The 22,090-nt window shown below is 32.2% G+C and overlaps 2 protein-coding genes across 2 annotated transcripts; one reads left to right on the forward strand and one right to left on the reverse strand.

The window, feature by feature from the left end:
* Positions 1 to 572: 572 nt before the first annotated feature.
* LOC124447930 lies at positions 573 to 2,295 on the reverse strand (the record flags this gene model as incomplete). The annotated part of the gene is made up of 3 exons (XM_046998925.1): positions 573 to 1,198; positions 1,856 to 2,099; positions 2,206 to 2,295. Coding segments are annotated over 3 exons (960 nt in total), but the record flags the coding sequence as incomplete, so codon positions are not given.
* Positions 2,296 to 12,167: 9,872 nt separating this feature from the next.
* LOC124447656 (neurogenic locus notch homolog protein 2-like) lies at positions 12,168 to 20,601 on the forward strand. Its single transcript, XM_046998624.1, has 13 exons — positions 12,168 to 12,290; positions 12,416 to 12,648; positions 12,826 to 12,856; positions 12,934 to 13,165; positions 14,276 to 14,667; positions 15,009 to 15,252; positions 15,339 to 15,394; positions 15,686 to 15,790; positions 16,812 to 16,928; positions 17,224 to 17,334; positions 19,155 to 19,389; positions 20,113 to 20,390; positions 20,465 to 20,601. Exons 1-13 carry the CDS (start codon positions 12,185 to 12,187, stop codon positions 20,467 to 20,469), a joined length of 2,145 nt encoding a protein of 714 aa, XP_046854580.1. The 5' UTR covers positions 12,168 to 12,184; the 3' UTR covers positions 20,470 to 20,601.
* Positions 20,602 to 22,090: the final 1,489 nt, after the last annotated feature.

Below are 22,090 nucleotides of genomic sequence, written 5' to 3' on the forward strand. Positions count from 1 at the left end.
AAGACAGTTTAATAAATTAACACTCATATACAAACATTTTATGATTAAACTGTTACAATTTGACTTACAGCTAAAATTAAAATTATTCAACGTGGAATTATATCCCTCGTAATATTTATTATTTTTTAACAGTTCACCATCGATTCACACATGATACAGGCAAGCATAAAAACAATCGCGTCATCCTTAGCCAAAGTCTCCAGTCCTTACAAATAATGGAAACTAATGAAATAGATTGAGAGAAAGACAAAATGATAATGATCTGGAACATACATTAATGTGCTATTTCTGCAATGGCTTTCAGATGACATAATTTGTTGTGATTTGAGTAAGTTCCTTTGTGGCAGTTAGTCAGTAAAATGTTGTTGGCTGGAAGTGTTTCAAATCCGATTTTTACAAAGAATTCGCCAAAACCAATTTATTGATAATCATGATTTGTGTATTCATACTGCACAAGAATGAAACACAACAAACTACGACAAATTATGTCATGTGAAAACAGTCCTATCGCATGTTTCTCTGTTGTGCATAAACATTGGATTCGTCTACAACAATTTGTGGGGTTCTTCAGTTTATCCTAAAGAGTTTATCCTGAAAGGTGATGATCTTTCCGCTGATTCCGTAGATGAATAATTTGTTTTATTATCCTCAACTATATCAGCATCTCTCATAACAAAATCACATGGAGTAAACATATTTCCTTGTAAGTTTGTGTCATTTGAAAATTCACGGGAAATTTCATCTTCATTTTGTTGCCTAGATAACATGACAAATTCGTCATGTAAGCCTGACTGAAGGCACCCAACAGAACCCATCCTATCCATTGATACCATATCATTAGAATTACCAGCATCTGCGCAATCTTTATTGTCTTTTTTTTCTTGTTTGCTCAGCATAATTTCTCTGCGCAACAAAGGGTTTTTAAGAGGACGTCCACGTTTTCGCTTTAAAATCACATTGTTGCGCCTTTTCTTTGCGCTGACGACTGTCCGTCGTTTAGTCTTAGACTTAAATCCCCCAAGAAACTGTAATTCAGAACACGAATTTGTGTGAAATGATAATTGATCATTGACATTAGCAGATTCGGAGATATTGTTTATTGTCGTAGTAAGGATGGGTAAATCTTCCTTGTCAGCAGGATTTTCATAGCATTCAACACCCGAGTCATATGAACATGTGGCGCCGTCGGCAAGAAATTCTAAACAAAAAAGACAGTGTGCATTTGGCATGCTTAATTGTTGTGTACGTACATGACACGAAATTTTGTTGCCTTCAATAAAAGATCTTCGAAAAATGTAATGTACTCTCTTTCTTACATTAAAGTTTGCATGTTTAGACTGCGTTCACATGAGAACGGAACGAAACTCTAGCAGTATAGTTTCCAACCGTTTCACACTGTTAACACGATACCCTAAGAGTTTTGCTCCGTTTTGTTGTTGTGATTAAACTACACCGGATTGATGCCGCCTTTTAGTCCATTCGAGTCATAATTATTTGAAGTCTTTAAATTTTTGCGGACCATATTCATCGCAGTGAGAGAGGTGTAAAAAATAATCGCAGATAAGTATAGCGGAATTAAAGGTGATAAGGCTTAATCTTTATTCAGTCAATTATGATGCTAACTATTGAATACGTATTTTCAAATGGAAAATATCAATGGCTAAAACCAACAATTCCAGAAGTGGATGTGAAGATGGATGAAGAAAGTCAATCACAGAGATCTTTCACTTAAGACAATAAAAACTGATTAAAAAGTATTCAATTAACGAATATTCAGACATGTTTAAGAACAAGAAACAGTATTTAAAAAAGAATATCCAAAATCATCAATGTCATACGCAGCACTCGATCATACCTGAGATCCTTCCATGATCCCTTTTCAGTCGTTTACTCGTATCGCGAAAACTGTATTTTTTTTCCGATGACTCGTTATCGGGACAACTGAACGCTCCTTTACCGCGTCGCTCACACGACACACATTCACATTTGCAATTACTGTCACCAAAGAAATTATCGCCATAGTAACAAGTAATTTCTTCGCCTTCATCGATATCACGCAGAACTTTTACACACGCAGTGGAAACACCCGTTGAAACAAACTGCAAAATAGAAAACCAAACAACATAATGGAAGCACTAGATATTACATAATTTCATATGTACGTACGTCCTCGCCGGGAACTAATTTTTAAATTTTTCAACCTACCTTGCAGTTAGGTCTACAATCTAAAATAGATGATAAAAAAGTTAATATAGCTACATTGATATTTGACAAAGAATAGGATGTTTGGGGGTGTTAGAGGGGTGAAGAAAGAGTCCATGATTTTGAGTCTTTATGATGCAAAATGCCATTGTGTTTCGACTGTTTTAATAATAGAAGTTCATAAAAAGGTTTTACATTGAAGTGCTAATGAAATATATTCTTCAATTCCTTTTTTACTAGCTTATTGACAAATTGACTGGGACTCGGGAAAGTGCATTACTTACAGTACTGACTATAGACAACGGCTTACATTAGAAAGTTGGTATACCAACTTGGAACAAACCCCCCTGAACAGGCCACAGCAATTAGCGGCACTTTACAAACGACTTATTCACAATACAAACAAACGATCAACAAAAAACATTACACTTCACACTAATTCACAATGACAATACACAATTGACACCCACACATACAACTAGAAATGTCACACCTAAATCACACATCACAACTAAAAATAAAAATATTACACAAATAATTCACTATGACAATACACATTTCCTGTACACCCATTACAATGACGTAAAAACCAGATAATAAATACGGCTAACCTGACGTTTACTCCTCATTTGACTCTAAAGATGACTACCGCTAAGGTTGTCGAAACGTCTGTCAACAACAACAAAAACAGTTCTTCTCAGAACTATACCAACCTGGACGATTGACATTTACAAACATGTCACATTTCATAGCTAGTTTTTGTGCAATTATATTTTATTATATGCTTTGAATATCAAGGAAAAATATCATTTACTGTAATACTATAATCTTTCTGTCCATAGAGTTACCACCAACACCGTGCGACTCTCGTCCTTGTAAAAACAACGGTATCTGTTCAATTAATGGAGATACATTTTCGTGTGAATGTGCTGTTGGTTTTGAAGGCAACACTTGTGAAGGTTTGTAAAGTTTAAGTTTTCTTAAAGTAATTTGTAAAAAAATACAATTTTATATCAATGTAGAAGAGTTGAATATGGGTCATAAAAAGTTTTAAAATCATTCAAATATCAGATACAACTTGGTTTTCACATACTGTGACTGGCATGATGTATTTAGGGAAATTGTTTTGAATGTCTAAAACACAAACAAAACTACCTCATAAACATAAGCTACATATGATATTAGCAATAAAAGACAAACTTTTAAATGCATTTTTATCGCAAAAAATTTTGATACATATTTTTTTTACTTTTAGTAACGAATGCATGTGCAAAAGGACCTTGTAAAAATGAAGGTGTTTGTACAATTGTTGGATCTTCTTATAAATGTGAATGTAAATTTGGTTTTACTGGAAAGAATTGCGAACGTAAGTCCACTCATACATTTTCTTAATGAAAATTTAATTTCCAAGAATTTTGGTACAAATTTCGTAATTATAGCATAATTTATTAGACTTCAAACTTTTCATAAATTTTAGATGCAAAGTACCAACAGAACATTAACTTGAATTTAATTCAAGTTATTGTCATTAGTCGTTATTAATTGACATAGTTTTCTAATTTAACAAATAAATTTGGCAAAAAGACTGGAAATTTAAGTCAGAGTCCAAGTCACATATTTTTCATGTGCATATTAAAAACCGTGTTAGGGTTTATATATTATAGTCAAATTAGGAAGTTAAATACGAGAATTTAAACTTTTTCTAGATGTCTGGGGTAAGCTATTGTATTTTTTATAAGAAAATCCTTATTTAATATGACACTGTTAATTTGTTACCCTAGATATTTTAATTTGTGTATTTGATGGTTTTTTATGATTTCCCTCTGGCTGTCAGCCGCAATATTTTTGCTCCCGATTTTCATTCAACAGGATGCAGGTTTAGTGTAACAAATCCATACAATTATTCTATGTTTGACTGACTTTTGTGTTTGTAATCTAGTTTTATCTTGCAGCGTTTACTTCTGCTTTGCCTTTGAATAATTTTACGTCGTGCACGAGTGTTTATCAAAACGTATAAACGAAGACAACTTGTTTTTGTATTGATTATTTGTTATGATGACTTTCAACTTTTATAAACTTAAGCTTGTAGTATTCTGTCAGCATGGTCTCATTGATTTGAATATTAAAGTTGATAACTGATAAAATTTTATTTAAGATACTTGTTAATGCAACTTAAGCAATAAAACAAAATAAAAAAGTCTTTTGATGTACTTTTCTTTTCGATATATCTGCATATTACGATGTTTCCACTCTTCAATTTGACATTCAACCCTCCCCAGTTGTGATCACTTGGCAACGGGTCTGAGTTTATTAACGTTCAAAACCAATTCAAAGCTACTTATGCACATAATCGTATAATATGTGATTATTTTTTACCTCCATTCTGTCATTCTGTATGCAACCAATGAATATTGTCAAATAATAATGTTGCTTCAAAGATTATATTTCTAGTCACAATAAAAACTTCCTTAATGAATTATTGCTCTGTCCTTTCATTTTTAAATATAAATTACGTTATTTATTTTAGTCAACGTTAAACCAGTCTGCGTAAATGCAAATTGATGGTTATCTTTCGACAAACAAGGATGGTCAACTTGTGACACCACAAACCAGTTTATCACTGGATTATGGCGCAGCGCATTAAGTGCCAACAATGATGGACTTTACCGTCTTGAAGAAGCCAAATGCTGCCAATCTAGTCCAATATATATTGGGCAGAAAAGTATTTGCCAAAATGCTAACTGGTGGGATTCTTTGGACAAGTTAGTGTTTTTCCCAGAATCAATCTTTTAACTGGTATTAATTGTCTGTTGGTTCATTTTCTCAGTTCTTTCTACTGAGAAAATGACGGAAACGTAAGAATTTTGGATGCATTACTTGGACTATGATTTAAAATGATGAACTTTTGTGACTGTTTAGTTTAACGTAAAAAATGCGTACCAGTATTTACAGGTTTTTTTTCAAATTTTGATCCAGGATAGTGCTTACTATTCTCACTTTCAATTTTGATTTTTATCAAGTTTTGTACTTTATTGTTTTTGTTACCTAATTGTGAACACTGATCGTATTAGTAGCAACCGATAGCCGAATCATTCTTAATAGTAGCGAGAGACTTGCCGAGCGGAAATCGAATTCGTGTAATAAAAATTAATGCCCAACTTAGGGCTCTAATCAAAACTTTATGTTGAGCATTAATTTTTATTACACGAATTGAATCATTCTTAGTCTCTAAACGTGGCAACTTAAACAGCTTTTCAATTCAGATCAAGGCGCAATGTCTTGTAGGCGCAATTCTTAATAGTAGCGAGAGACTTGCCGAGCGGAAATCGAATTCGTGTAATAAAAATTAATGCCCAACTTAGGGCTCTAATCAAAACTTTATGTTGAGCATTAATTTTTATTATATTGCACTATTATATTGTCCTTTAATTTAGTGAGAAATTTGAAATAAAATATATTATATTGTCCTTTAATTTAGTGAGAAATTCTTTTCTTACGATCTTTTGTCCGTTGGTTTTCCATGTACTCAAAGCTAGCTACATTTTAACTTGTGTAGCAACACTTTCTAATGAAGATTTACGTGATTAAATTGACTTATTTAAGACTGTATACATAAATGTATAAATAATATGGAAAAATAAGCAGGATAAGCTGTTTAACTCTAAATGCTGAACAACAACCAAAAACGACTAAAAATAGTAAATGCAGTGCACTTTGTGTGTCATTCAATCATAAAAAAATAAAGATAGAAACTTATTTCCTTAAAAATGTATTTCAGAAAAGGATGGAGTGTTTGTTCGAATGGATATTTTCTAAATGGTCTCTATCGCACAAACGGACACCACTTACACAACCTCGAAGAGGGAAAATGTTGCAAACCAGTCAATCATCCCGACAAGTATGGTGATTGTTACCATGAAAATATCAAAAATGAATTCAACAAAAAAGGATGGACAATGTGTAAAAAAGATGGCTACTACGTCACTGGATTAAGACGAGATTCTGGGGATTGGCTAAAGGACATTGACAATTTTAAATGCTGTAAAATGTGGAGTGGTAAGAATCACAAAACTAATTCTTTTAAATCATTAATTAAAAGTAAATGTTTCATTATCTCTGTTTGTGTAGGTTGAAGCTCCATGCCAACCACGTGATAAATAAGCAAGTAATGATTTTATAGAAAAACGTTGTTGTTGTAGTTAGAAACTGTTATTTCAGTTATTTTGTTAACTCATTTTTCAAATAAAACTTTGATACAAAAGGAATGTGGATATTTTTAACTTTTCATACCACAAATTGCATGTCCATGAAGTTTTAACGCAAGATTCCCTTCATTTCTGTAATCATACTTGTCTGTATAGTTTTATTATATGATTATACAGTATGTGCTTCGCTATTATGTTCGTGAGAACAGTTGCGATAGTAGTATTCAAAATTGTGTATTTATTATTTGTTAAAAATCAGCTATCACTCCTACTTAGCGGGGAAATAATAATTTTTCACTACACATATGGCATAAAAAAGTAGAATCTTATAAACGACCAAATGCGATGTCATTGATCTATTGCTCTGAAATGGAGCTATAGTATAACAATTCAATTTTTTTTATCGATAATTACTATCAATTATTTTCTCGATTTATGTGTCAAAAAATGGGAAAGCTGAATATTCTCGCAAACTAAAAACAAACAAATTGTCGTAAACAATGTAAGGAGTGATTTCAATTTCATCAAAATTGTACACCAAGAAACTTAGCTACTTGTTATAAAACGTTCTTGAACAGAACATATCAAATGAATGGACATATTGATCGTCACAAAAAGACAAAAAGTTATTCCTTGTCGAAATCCTCCTCACCATCGCTCAATTTCCACAGTATGGCCTTCTGCTGTCCTTATATATTTGAATTAAAACTGCTCATCTTGTGTCTTGCTCTTGTTTTCATGAAATTTTACGTATGTTTTTTCATTGAAATATAGGATAAATCATAAACACTAATGTTCATCATATTAAAATGGAAATGGTAAAAATGACCTCATAAATTTAAACTTATTGTTTGGCACTTTGGCTTGTCACGTTCGTTGATGAAAATAAACAGTTAAAAGAAAAAAAACTCTTTCACAGAATATGTGGTTGATAGTCACCATTTATTTCGCCTAGTTATACCAAATGACATTGCATTTATTGCAGTAACGTCACAATTATGCTTTTTTAAGGAAATTGATAATTTTACGATAAAATGAGGGTATTGACAATTATTTGAGCTTGATTTCTCATGTTTCCGGACAAAAAGAACTACAACAGTGTTAACTAATACTGGTATTGTTCTCCTTTTTAGACTAACTGAATGGCAAAATATTTGTTTTTTGCTGCATTGTATTAAAATTAACTAATTTTCTATTAGTTCCAGTTCCCTTAAAAGATGGTTTGAATTTTGGTGCTCATAGATGTATGGGGTGAGCACTGATATCATGCGAATTAAATTAGAAATTGTAAAAATGACTTTTTCATCTTCTTTAAACTGAAAGCTAGAGTTGTCACATTTGTTCTTGAAAGATAACTAAGGAATTTATTAGAATAATGATATGGTTTAGAGTTGATAAACAGGACAGCATCTTATCTCAGAGAAGCTCGTCATATTGATTTTCTATAGATTGACATTCACAAAAATTGTTCTTAAAGTTGTTTGCCAAGAGAAACAGGAAGTCCTGTTGTTGATAGCATTGTTTCCAAACAAAGCAACTTTTTCATGTTTTTTATCTAAAATAAGCCAGACACAACAAGTAATAACAAGATCATTCTCGCCATCTCCAATGTATTTTCATTTAACGTTAATGTTTGTGATTTATTTCCGGAAAATAAGCACGTTGCCAAAGTTTCGTCTGCCAAAATCCATTTATTACCATGGAAGATTTAACAACCACAGAATAAGAATATACAGGAGGGTCACTCGTGTCGGAACCTTTCATATTTTTATCTTCGCGCACGTTGTGCGCATATCGGATGCCATTATTTCAGCAAGATATTTGTGGTTTTTCGCTTATTTACAACCGTCAAAACGACATGGCGTCATTTCTTATATTGAAATATTATCGATTTCATTACAAAGAGATGATATCATGTTGTTCCTGAGGTTGGAAACAAATGAAAATGTGTAAATATCTTGCTGGAATATTGGCATCCATGAGAATGCGATGCACACTTTGGTGGCCCTTCTGTGGAAAATCGATGCTGACTGATGCATCTATGCCTACGATCAATAAAATTTCAATCTAACCATAGATACAACAAACCTAGATTTCTGACGTATATACTAGTTATACGCATTGATATGTAAATAATACTGGATAACGCATCATTGATGATCTTAGATTTAGTAGACATAGGTTGTTGACGCATCTCATTCGCGAGGACACCATATAATCCAAGAGTATTCCAAAATGGCGTATTAGGTTGTATTACAACTTTAATGTTTTTCAAACATTACGCCGATTTTTTATAAATTTTTCTTCTCCAATCAACCTATTTTGACAAAATACGTTTATTTTCCATCTTTTGCGCAAATAATGGACTCCTTAGATGAAACATTCATGAAAATATCCCTTTCCGAATTTATTGTGAAGCATGGCAATTGGTCACTTGACCTGTTTGTGTAATTTCTCTCCACGTACAGTCAATTATACTGCGAAAACTTCTAAACAGAGATACTTTTGGACTACGAAAACCTATGCTCATTCATTTTTGAGTTGAATGAAGATTCATAGAGCTTACGTCAGTAGAAAAGGGTAAAAATGGATCGATAAAGGACTATTTGATAAGATCTGTAACTGCTTTAAAGTACGCATGCAAAATAGACATGAAGAGTATTAGAACGTCTCCGAAAAGGTTAGTTTTGACGAGATAAGGGTAATTTTAGCTAAGTCTGGGGGCATATAAAGATTTATGATTAACAAAAAAGCAGCTAGTGAAGTATCAACTAAATAACGCACCTTTTGACGATAAACATTTGCATGCTCTTACGTTTTGGCCTTAAAACCATGACCCTCCGTCCCCCTCTGCCTTCTTGTGAGCAATATGCAACAGCGTTTTGTGAGCACAAAATCACACTGTTTTCTTGGGTTGACGTAAAAATGTTATAATTAAGTTTGCTACAAAGTATTCAGAAAGTATTTACTGCATTTACTTGACTCAATTTTATACTTTGCGTTCATTAACGAACATGTGTACAGCGATTAGTCCTGAATTGTAGTAAGTGGTTGGAGAACGGGGGTAGCAAAAAACTACAGAAACCTCAAAATTAAGTTCAACTGACATTTATCATGATTTTAAACATTTTTAAAAAAATTCTGGATGTAACTAGTTATGACTGTTAAAAGAAAACATGACGTGTAACCATGATCTTTAGCGCCGCAAAACTTTGTTTTACCAGCTGACTATTCATCAAAGTATAGTGAAAATGTATAGAGAACATTCATGTTTTGTAAGAGCTATCGATATTCCTATTAAAATGATGTACGTAGATGACACAATCACAGCGCTACATGCAGACGAGATTAATTACTTTTACACTCGCATCAACAAACAAACTTAACTGCTCTGACTGCCACACCTCCTATTTCGGAACACTAGCAGGAACGTAAACATAAGACTTACTGAACACAAACGAGCTACAAAGAAACAAGACAAAACCTATAACATTGCCGAACATCACCGACTTCACAACATTAACTGGGACTTGGCAAAAGGCATTACTTACAGCACTGACTACAGACAACGGCATACATTAGAAAGTTGGTCTACCAACTTAGAACAAACCCCCTGAACAGATCACAGCAATTACCGGCACCTTACAAACGACTTATTTACAATACAATCAAAGATAAACTAAAAACATTCTCCACCTAAACGATCTCCAATTCTCCATCTATAAATATGTAACGATACTTCCGGACTGAAATTCTTTACTTTAAGCTATATCACCTTAGCTACATCTCATAAAACATATGGTTATTGATTTAAACTAACTATATTCATACACCGCGACAAAGTTTAAATTTATATGTTAGTTTGGGGAAGGCGTTTATTAGAGAAAAGTGTTTATTACGGAGGGTCGTCTAATAAATTCAATGATTTATTATATTTGAGAGTGCTAAAGTATTTATAAGATCATCTAGCTACGTTACATGCATAGACAGAGTCATTAAAACATTGTATCTATAAAACAAATCAGGTATATAATATTTTAAGTGCTGTTGAGTTATAAGTAGCATTTTCTATACATTCATCATATTGCTAGCGATTTTAACTATTATTTAAACTTTTCAAATAAATTTGGTCTGACGTTTGTTTGCTCATTATTTAAATACTTATTACCGTAACTGCAAAAAAGATTTTTCTCTCCCATTATTTATACAAACCATTATCTTAAAAACAGTATAGCTTTGCCCAAAACATTACTTGTTTCTTTTCAATTAATTGCCTTAGAATGGATGGTTTGCTCGTGATAGATGAGAAACAGTAAGTATAAAACGTTTAACGTCGTCTTAACTTATAAGTGCCTAATAACGGTACAGTGTCAAAAGAAGTTAATTGAAACGTTGCTTGGTTTATTAACTAACTATAAGAAGAACTCTTGTAAACAAAAAGATAGAACTTGAAAGCAAAAAAAACCCGTTTTCGCTCCATGCTTCCTGATACCTTTTTATGCGTAAGGCACTAGAACGCTGCATGTTAACGTTTGGGTATGAGATTTCGGCCCCTTCCACGCTATCCAACTTGGGGATGTCAATAGCAAGCTTCCGCCCATCAGACCCCGAGATCACCTGCAATAGGCTTTGCTCGGAGTACGCAGGGAGAGTGCGGTCGCGACCCGAAACGTCTGGACTCCTAAGCCACTGCATACATATCGCACCAAGCTTCCACTGCTAATTGACATATATTATACATATATTTAGCTTTATATTTATATACATAAATTCAAAGGCCTTACGACAGTTGTGGTATTATTGAAGTCACTACTGCGCAAGCCCAGACGATATCTTTAATAATTTGCGATTAAGTGAGCTAAATGCCACAACTTTAGTGCAAGTACATATAGTTAGTCATTGCCATGAGACCACGCTTGCTTGTAAACAATCAATTAACCTGATAATGACTTTGAAATGAAGTCAAAATGATGCTTTTAGGCCTTGTCTCTTGCATATATAAATCTTATCTGGAGTTTACAAGATGCTATTTTTTTGGAGTATGTTTCATGTTATCATTTATTCTATGGATTCATACTGTAATAAAATGTAAAGAATTTGGGTTGTTTAAACAACTTATTTTGCACGCAGTAAAGTTAAATTTAATCTGATGCAATTTTCCAACAATATTGCAATATTTTTGCAATATTTACTGAGATAAGGCCGTTTTAATTAAGACAGAGTTTTTTTAGAGAAGCAGAAAATTAGTGAAATACCTACTCAAATAATATTATTTTTAAAGTAGTACTGCATTTGAACTGCAGAAGTAAGATGTCCTTTTCATTATCATTTTAAATGAATGAAACAATATATAGAAAAAACGGACAATTTTTGTTCATGTGTATGGCTACGTGCTTCACCTGTACATATTTAATTATTAATGCCCATATTTACATTTTTTGTTTTTCAAACCTGCTTTCTTACGTTGACAAAGTGATATAAATTGTTGTATTGTACGGTTTTTCTGTAAAAACATGAAGCATAATTTAAGTGTAATGTTCCCCTTTTTAAATTTTTGTTAATAGCATAACTTTTTCAGTTATTGAGTAGAACGAGGAGATCATTTTTTATGCTCTACCCTTTATAAATAGAGTAAACATCATTAAACATAAGGTAATCATCATTTCATTACAGAAAACTACTTAAAGAAACAAACGCTATAAAAGCTAATATGTTTATGGTGATTAACTTATATCTAAGCTGCTTTTACTTTGACGAGGATGTTTATGTAAGATAAAATGTTTTTAAAAAAATCTATAAAGGTGCAGTTGGCAATATTTTTGTGTTTTGAATATTTTCTTCAAATCAGTTGTTTCAACTTTTGCTATGATTCTTCACACAAAGGTAAGGCACATTGTGTAGAAAATAGTATAAATAAATTTGGTCGTGAAATATAAAAAAATTGCGTTTACATCCAGAATCTTTTCTCTTATCAAAATTATTTTTGCCATATTTCGTGTTTATTTTAGGTCAGAGACTATGGACCGATATATATAAAAAAATTGATGTCAAAAGTGAGATCGAATGCATTGTTTCCTGCGTTAAGGAATCATGTTGTCGATCTATAAACCACAGGAGAAAATTAAGTCAAGGAAATTGGAGTCTCTGTGAAATGTTACATAGTGTTCTCAACAACAGCAATGAAAACGATTTAAAACGTAATCGATTTTATGATTACATTTTTTTCAGCTCGCCATTCAAGGTAAAAATAAATTTTAAGTCAATAGAAGAATAATTGTGTTGGTAAAGATGTTCTTTCAGGAATACATAAGTATTATGTCAAAAAAATGTATATCTAGTTATGTAATATCTTAAAATATCTGTTATTTAAACACAAATTGCTTGTTCTCCATCACAAATATTAATTTTTGTTGTTTAGGAGTACAATAAAACATGCGAAGTCCAATCGTGTAAGTTTAGATGGTTTTTACATACACTGTGGTTTTTTATTTTGATGTAAATATAAGAAATTTTAATTTATCCTTAGCACGCAACAAAAGTTACGATTTGCTCTTCAAAAATGCACATGTTGAGAACGTGATTCTATTGGATAATGTGATGCCCAATATGTCTGCGATAACGTTGATGTTTTGGATAAAGATAAACTCAAGTCAACGAATGGCGTTGTTTTCTTACGCTATAGAAGATAGTCCCGAGGAATTTTTTGTTGGCGTTGAAAGAAATTGCCTTGTCGTCATAATGCAGTCCCATCATATTTTGTAAGAGGAAAATGTTATAGTTTACTTTCTTTCTTATTGGCAACAACTCTTTAAAATTGCACATTTAAAACTGTATTAGTTGCGTTAGCTTTAAAATAGCTTATAACACGAAATATTTTTTATTTTCAGAAGACTTAAACACAATACATTAAACTATTTGCTGTTGTTGCGAATAAACATACTCCTTTATTTGCATCGTTCATTAATCAAAAGTTTATTGAAGTGCACAAAAAGATGCCATTTTTAACACAACAAACACTCATTTTTATAGCAAGACATTTGCGTTAGGTTGATTTGCATTAGTTTTATAGGTGGCCCAAAAGTCCGTTTAAGATTTCTATTCAATCGATATGTTTATATAATAAATACATTATTTGTTTTATGTACATTGTTTGTCACGCAAGCGATCTCGCGTTTGTATGCTTTAAAAGGTCTTATATTTTAACAAGGTTGGCAACTCTTAACACAAAATTACCGACCGTTAACACAAACATTTTCACAAAACTGCAAATATCACATAAGTACATGGCAAAACACGTAAAACAATATCACGTAGGTTTTCCTAAAAATTTGCCAAAACCCCTTAAAACATTTGCATTTTTTTATACTTCGAAATACATTTGAGTATTATAAAAGTACAAAAATATTGTAAATTTATTTGTGATTTAGTGTGTCAAATATTGCACATAAATGAAATTATGTATTTACTATTTACATAAATTGATTGAATAAAAATACTTGAACAGATTTCTGTGCCGCATATGGTAGTTTACATATAAAACTTTCGATATGCACTGTTTTAAAACATAGGTATTCATGCTAAGTTGCATGTTTTTCCTTATTGATATTTGGTCCAAAGTTAGTATAAAAGAGGGGATTTGGTGACAACAGAACACACTGAGAATGTGAAGTAAAAAAAAAAATTTCGTTCATTAAAAAAAATTTCCAGTTTCTTTATTTGTATTCCATTAAAATAGCGTTTAACAATTCTCAAAAACCAACTTGTTTCGGATAGAGAAGTCTAGAAGTATGCAATTACGATATAAAGCTTTTTATTTAATGAAAATTATACTAGTTGACTTAAACTTACTTCTATTCGTTATATAATAGAAAACTCAACATTTCGGCAATCAACGACAGTATCTGGCATCACCTGGCCATCATCATTGGTCGCACTCGTAAAAAAATATTTCTTGATGGAAGTACAATTTATAACCAAACTATGGTCAATCATTCATTACCTTTATTAAGTGATGGTGGTGTTGTTGCTATTGGTCAAAAACTTGAGTGTGAGAATGGAGTTTTTAATCCAAATATGTCATTTGTTGGTGAAATAAGTTATTTAAACTTGTGGAATCATGACGTTGTTTGTGAGAATTCCAGTCCTATGGTGCTGATTAATGATAAATGCACCACTGGTCTAAATAAAAGTACTCTTGTAGTCAAGTGGAATCATGTATACCAATTTACAAGTGAAAATGTTGTTAAAGTGCCCTCATTACGTAAGTTTAGTAAGTCTAATTGGCTTTTTAACTCCAATAATTTTATAATCAAGATGACGTATTTTAAAACAATTCTAAGTGAAAAAACTACCAGTGCATTTTACTAAAACTCATTTTCTTTCAAGTGGTTATGACTTGTTAATGTTTTAAAAAAAGAGAAAATTTTACTTATTAGATTAAAGTAAAAAGGTGCAAAAAATAGAAATTTATGTTGTAAATTTAAGATATGTAGATATCAAATTTATGTTGTAAATTTAAGTTCATTTTTTCACACTTTGATACGAAATAGTTGTTCGTTCATAAATAAATTTATCCCTGAAAGTTCATCATCTGTTATGTAGAAAAAACATGCAGTAACAAAGGAGAAATTTTCCCAGAATGCGGATCTGCTTGTGCAAAAACATGTCGTGGTATATCACGTGGTTTAAAATGCAGTGAAAGATGCATTCCTGGATGCCAGTGTCCAAAAGGATCTTACTTGGACGAAAAGAATCGTTGCGTTCCTATGAAGGAATGCCCATGTTTCTTTGAAGGAAATTATTACAAGGCGGGTGAAAGTGCCAATGTTGGACGTTGTAAAACCTGGTCGGTATTTCTTTAAGCATAATTATGTCAATAATTTTTATCTTCACTATAGTTTTGTTTTTTTTTGTTTCGTGTCTTTTCTTCAGTACTTGTAATATGGGAGCTATGGCTTGCGTGGAAGACCGAAATTGCTCCTCCAAAAGTAAGAACAACATTGCGTTTTTAAGGCTTGAAAGATGTCCGAATAAGAAAAGTGAAATGCAGTGATTAATCACCTGCAAAATGTTGCCAATTAAATTTTATATTAAAAATTTATGAACATGAATTTTGTCAAACAAAAAACCATTAACAATTAGCTGTAAAACATTCTCTTCTTAGCTACACAAGAAGATTTTAAAGTTTGTTTAACATATATAAACTCTTTCGTTATTTAATTCTTTAACCTATTCAAACCTATTCTAACAAACGCTTAGTATACTAAATATGTTTCTAGGTCCTTGTAAATCGTTCCTGTGCAAAAATGATGGTCGTTGTCTCAAGGAAGGAGATACATTCTCTTGTATTTGTATCAATGGATATCATGGCAAAACTTGTGAAGGTTTGTTATGTTACACTTACAATTAAGCAACTGTACAAGTCAAATAACAATTCTTTTTGTTGTTACTACTTCAAGTTTCATGCAAAATGCAAACATCAGGTAACTGAATACGAAAAACGATGAAATTGAATTTTTCTATTACATAACGTTAATTATTTGCTTACGAGCGTAGTTTTTGTTAAAAAGCCTGTTTGCATGTTAACGACTATGATTTACTGAAAAATCTCCGCACGTTCCCCTTTCAGTCGTTGCACTTTATTAGGCTACCTTGTATATTAAATACGTAATTAATTTAAGAGGAAGAAGTTAAGAAAGTATTGGCCCCATGATGCACTCACTGATTTGGCTGTACTAGATTTGCGTTTACGCAATGAATTAACTGGCTTTCTACCACTTAAATCTAAGCAGTGAAATGTCAGATGTCATAAAATGGCAGAAAATGAGTTGGACTCATTTATAGAAGAATATTTGACGCCATTTTATACTTAAACAAACAGATATGTTTGCAAAAGTTTTCCAACATTAAAATTCTGAGTGTTTATTCTCAAAATTGCACCTTATTTATTTACCCTTCAGTAAGGGTTTTTAAGCCTGTCAATTTGACTGTCATTGTGTAACAGAAATATTATATTTTGTTTGTAATGAGAAATTTTTTTATGTTTCTTTCTTTTATCTTCTTTTAGCTTCTTGATGCCATAAAAATATCACCTTTTTATATTTTCGTTCTTCCTAAATAAAAAAGAAATATAAAATAGGTTTACCACATTAAAGTGGATATCTCCGAAACTACTGCGGTTTAAAATACAAATAGTAGTTGTCACATTAAATTGGGCATGCTCACAGATTTTAAAAAAAATATTTGTAAATTTTGGTCACCAAACAACTTTAACAAAACTCTTTGTCATTGTTATTTAAAATTTATATTTCATAGTTAGTTTTTGTGCCATCATATTTAATTATATGCGTTAAATATCAAGAAAAAATATCATTTACAGTAATCCTATAATCTTTCTGTCCATAGAGTTACCACCAACACCATGTGACTCTCGTCCTTGTAAAAACAACGGTATCTGTTCAATTAATGGAGATACATTTTCGTGTGAATGTGCTGTTGGTTTTGAAGGCAACACTTGTGAAGGTTTGTAAAGCTTAAGTTTTCCTTAAAGTAATTTGTGAAAAATACAGTTTTATATCAATGTATAAGAGTTGAATATGGGTGATAAAATGTTTTATAATCATTCAAATATCAGATACAACTTGGTTTTCACACACTGTGACTGGCATATCGTACCAATGGAAATTGTCTTGAATGTCTAAAACACAAACAAAACTACCTCATAAACATAAGCTTCATATGACATTAGCAATAAAAAACAAACATTTAAATGCATTTTTATCATAGAAAATTGTGACTAATAATTTTTTAATTTTAGTTACGAATGCATGTGCAAAAGGACCTTGTAAGAATGAAGGTGTTTGTACAATTGTTGGATCTTCTTATAAATGTGAATGTAAATTTGGTTTTACTGGAAAGAATTGCGAACGTAAGTCCACTCATACATTTGCTTCATGAAAATGTGATTTCCAAGAATTTTCGTACAAGTTACGTAATTATAGCATAATTTATTAAACTTTAAACTTTTCATAAGTTGTAGGTGCATTGCACTAAGAGAACATTAACTTGAATTTAGGTCAAGTTATTGTCATTAGGCGTTATTAATTGACATAGTTTTCTAATTTTACCAATAAATTCGGCAAAAAGACTGCAAATTTAAGCATATACCTGGGTAATCATTTCATAAGTGGCTTGAAGAGTCAATGAATTTTCCAAAGTATACCAGGATATTTGTTGACACCTGGTACGAAACATGCTTCTTCAATATACAACCGGGGATTGTTAAGTAAAGATTCAATAACAAAGTGCACAATATAATTTAAGTTTAATAAAACATAAGTTTCTTGACATTGTTGCAAATTTTACTATAAACTGCTGCTTTAAAAAGCAGCGAGTTTTTCAATGTGTGCCACGTCCTGTCAACTAGACCCAGTCACAGCACCTCACGGTCAAATACGAAAAAAGACAACTTTGAGGCCCAAAACTTCAAGGAAGATCAAATTTTCGTGTAATAAGATATATTGCAAATATGTGCTGTAGGTGATTTAGGCATTTTTACAGTCCAAATCTAAGCCAATCTCCTAAACACACAAACTTTTAAACGAACCAATCACAATTAAGATGCAAACTGGTGACTTTTTCGTAAGGCTTTCACAATGCTAAGTATCACATTTTTAAATGAAAATCACAAAACTTGCTTGTGATATGAGAAAGTAATTTCTAAAAAAAAACATTTATTCAAAAATTTGTAATCGAAATTAAAGTTGAAGAAAATTCTGTTCTAACACGTATTGTCAGTCGGCAAATGTTGACGAATTTTTAAAATAAAATCGGTAATCGGCACAAGTGAAAGCGTAGATGAAGAAAAATATAAATGAGTAAAAATTTTATCTTACTATAGTCAGATTAGGAAGTCAAATACAAGAATTTAAACTTTGTTTAGATGTCTGGGTAAGCTATTATATTTTTATGGAAAATCCTTATTTAATATGACACTGTAAATTTGTTACCCTAGATATTTTAATTTGTGTATTTGATGGTTTTTTATGATTTCCCTCTGCCTGTCAGCCGCAATATTTTTGCTCCCGATTTTCATTCAACAGGATGCAGATTTAGTGTAACAAATCCATAAAATTACTCTATGTTTGACTGACTTTTGTGTTTGTAATCTAGTATTATCTTGCAGCGTTTACTTCTGCTTTGCCTTTGATTAATTTTACGTCGTGCACGAGTGTTTATGAAAAGGTATAAACGAAGACAACTTGTTTTGTATTGATTATTTGTTATGATGACTTTCAAATTTATAAACTTAAGTTTGTGGGGTTCTGTCAGCATGGTCTTATTGATTTGAATAATAAAATTGATAACTGATAAAATTTTATTTAATATACTTGTCAATGCAACTTAAGCAATAAAAAAAATAAAATAAGTCTTTTGATGTACTTGTCTTTTCAATATATCTCCATATTACGATGTTTCCACTCTTCAATTTGACATTCACCTCACCCCAGTTGTGATCACTTGGCAACGGCCAAGAGTTTAATAACGTTCAAACCACTTCAAAGCTACTTATGCACATAATCGCATAATATAGGATTATTTTTTACCTCCATTCAGTATGCAACCAATGAATACTGTCAAATAATAATGTTGCTTCAAGGATTTATTTTTAGCCACAATAAAAACTTCTCTAATGAATTATTGCTCTGCCCCTTCATTTTTAAATATAAATTACGTTATTTAATTTAGTCAATGTTAAACCAGTCTGCGTAAATGCAAACTGGTGGAGGTCTTTCGACAAACAAGGATGGTCAACTTGTGACACCACAAACCAGTTTATCACTGGCTTATATCGCAACAAATTAAAAGTCAACAATGATAGACTTAACCGTCTTGAAGAAGCCAAATGCTGCAAATCTAGTCCAATATATATTGGGCAGAAAAGTATTTGCCAAAATGCAGACTGGTGGGACTCTTTCAACAAGTTAGTATTTTTCCCCAGAATCAATCTTTTAACTGGAATTCATTGTCAATCTTTTAACTGGTATTAATTGTGGTTCATTTTCTCAGTTCTTCTTGCTACGAAAATGAAGGGATTTGGATACATTACTTGGACTATGATTAAAATCTTTAAATTTTATGATTGTTTAGTTTAACGTAAAAAATGCGTACCAATATTTACAGGTTTTTTTGAAAGGTTGATCCCGGATAGTGCTTACTATTCTCAATTTCAATTTTGATTTTTTTTTAAGTTTTGTACTTTTATGCTTTTGTTGCCTAATTGTGAACACTGATGGTATTAGTAGCAACCGATAGCCGAATCATTCTTAGCCTCTAAACGTGGCAACTTGAACAGCTTTTCAATTAAAAACAAGGCGCAATGTCTTGAAAGTTGTCCTTTAATTTAGTGAAAAAAATTTTTTACGATCTTTCTTCTGTTGGTTTTCCATGTGCTCGTAGCTAGCTACATTTTAACTTGTGTAGCAACACTTTCTAATAAAGATTTACGTAATTAAATTGACGCACTCAAGACTGTACAGATAAACATATAAATAATTTGAAAAAATAAGCAGGATAAGCTGTTTAACTCTCAATGCTTAACAACAACCAAAAACGACTAAAAATAGTAAATGCAATCATCTGTGTGTGTCATTCAATCATAAAAAAAATAAAGATTGAAACTTATTTCCTTAAAAATGTATTTCAGAAAAGGATGGAGTGTTTGTTCAAATGGATATTTTCTAAGTGGTGTCTATCGCTCAAACGGACACCACTTACACAACCTCGAAGAGGGAAAATGTTGCAAACCAGTCAATCATCCCGACAAGTATGGTGATTGTTACCATGAAAATATCAAAAATGAATTCAACAAAAAAGGATGGACAATGTGTAAAAAAGATGGCTACTACGTCACTGGATTAAGACGAGATTCTGGGGATTGGCTAAAGGACATTGACAATTTTAAATGCTGTAAAATGTGGAGTGGTAAGAATCACGAAAACTAATTCTTTTTAAATCATTAATTAAAAGTAAATGTTTCATTATCTCTGTTTGTGTAGGTTGAAGCTCCATGCCAACCACATGATAAATAAGCAAGTAATGATTTTATAGAAAAACGTTGTTGTTGTAGTTAGAAACTGTTATTTCAGTTATTTTGTTAACTCATTTTTCAAATAAAACTTTGATACAAAAGGAATGTGGATATTTTTAACTTTTCATACCACAAATTGCATGTCCATGAAGTTTTAACGCAAGATTCCCTTCATTTCTGTAATCATACTTGTCTGTATAGTTTTATTGTATGATTATACATGTATATGGGCTTTACTATTTAGTTCGTGAGAACAGTTACGACAATAATATTCAAAATTGTGTATTTGTTATTTGTTATTTGTTAAAAATCAGTTATCGCTCCTACTTAGCGGGGAAATAATAATTTTTCACTACACATATGGCATAAAAATGTAGAATCTTATAAACGACCAAATGCGATGTCATTGATCTATTGCTCTGAAATGGAGCTATAGTATAACAATTCAATTTTTTTTATCGATAATTACTATCAATTATTTTGTCGATTTATGCGTCAAAAAATGGGAAAGCTGAATATTCTCGCAAACTAAAAACAAACAAATCGTCGTAAACAATGTAAGAAGTTATTTCAATTTCATCAAAATTGTACACCAAGAAACATAGCTACTCCTTATAAAACGTTCTTGAACAGAACATATCAAATGAATGGACATATTGATCGTCACGAAAAGACAAAAAGTTATTCCTTGTCGAAATCCTCCTCACCATCGCTCAATTTGCACAGTATGGCCTTCTGCTGTCCTTATATATTTTAATTAAAACTGCTCGTTATGTGTCTTCATACTAGATAAAACTCAAAAGAAAAAAACCCCCGTTTTCGGTCCATGCTTCCCGATACCTTTTTAAGCGTAAGGCACTAGAACGCTGCATGTTAACGTTTCGGTAGGAGATTTCTGCCCCTTCCACGCTATCCTACTTGGGGATGTCAATAACAAGCTTCCGCCCATCAGACCCCGAGATCACCTGCGATAGGCTTTGCTCGGGGTTCGCAGGGAGAGTGCGGTCGCGACCCGAAGCGTCTGGACCCCTAAGCCACTGCATACATATCGCACCCAGCTTCCACTGCTAGTTGACATATACTATACATATATTTAGCTTTATATTTATATACATAAGTTGTAAGCCTTACGATAGTTGCGGTATAATTAAAGTCACTACTGTGCATGCCCAGATGATTTCCTTGATAATTTGCGACTAATTGAGCCAATTGCCACAAATGTAGTGCAGGTACATATGGTTGTGCCATGTCTATAAACAGTCGGTCGAGTGGACAGCGCATGCGCTATCGCATTGCAGATAATTTCTTTATTAATTTGTTACTAAGCATGCTACTTACTTCAAAATCGATGCTAGTTGATGGAATGTGGATACAGTTGGTCGTTGCCGTGACCATGAGCTTGGGCAGCTGGTCAAGTCGATTGTGCATGCGCAGAAAATTTATCTGAAAATTTGTGACTGAGCAAGCTAATCCTCAACAATCGGTACTGGTACATACAGTTAGTCGTTAAGATGAACATGAACTCGAAGAGTTGGTAGAGTTGGCTTGGAATATGCTCAGATTAATTCTCAATTAATTTGTGGCGGAACGAGCT

This window comes from Xenia sp. Carnegie-2017, unplaced genomic scaffold (assembly GCF_021976095.1).
Source record: "Xenia sp. Carnegie-2017 unplaced genomic scaffold, XeniaSp_v1 HiC_scaffold_23, whole genome shotgun sequence".
In the NCBI taxonomy this organism is placed as follows: Eukaryota; Metazoa; Cnidaria; class Anthozoa; order Malacalcyonacea; family Xeniidae; genus Xenia; species Xenia sp. Carnegie-2017.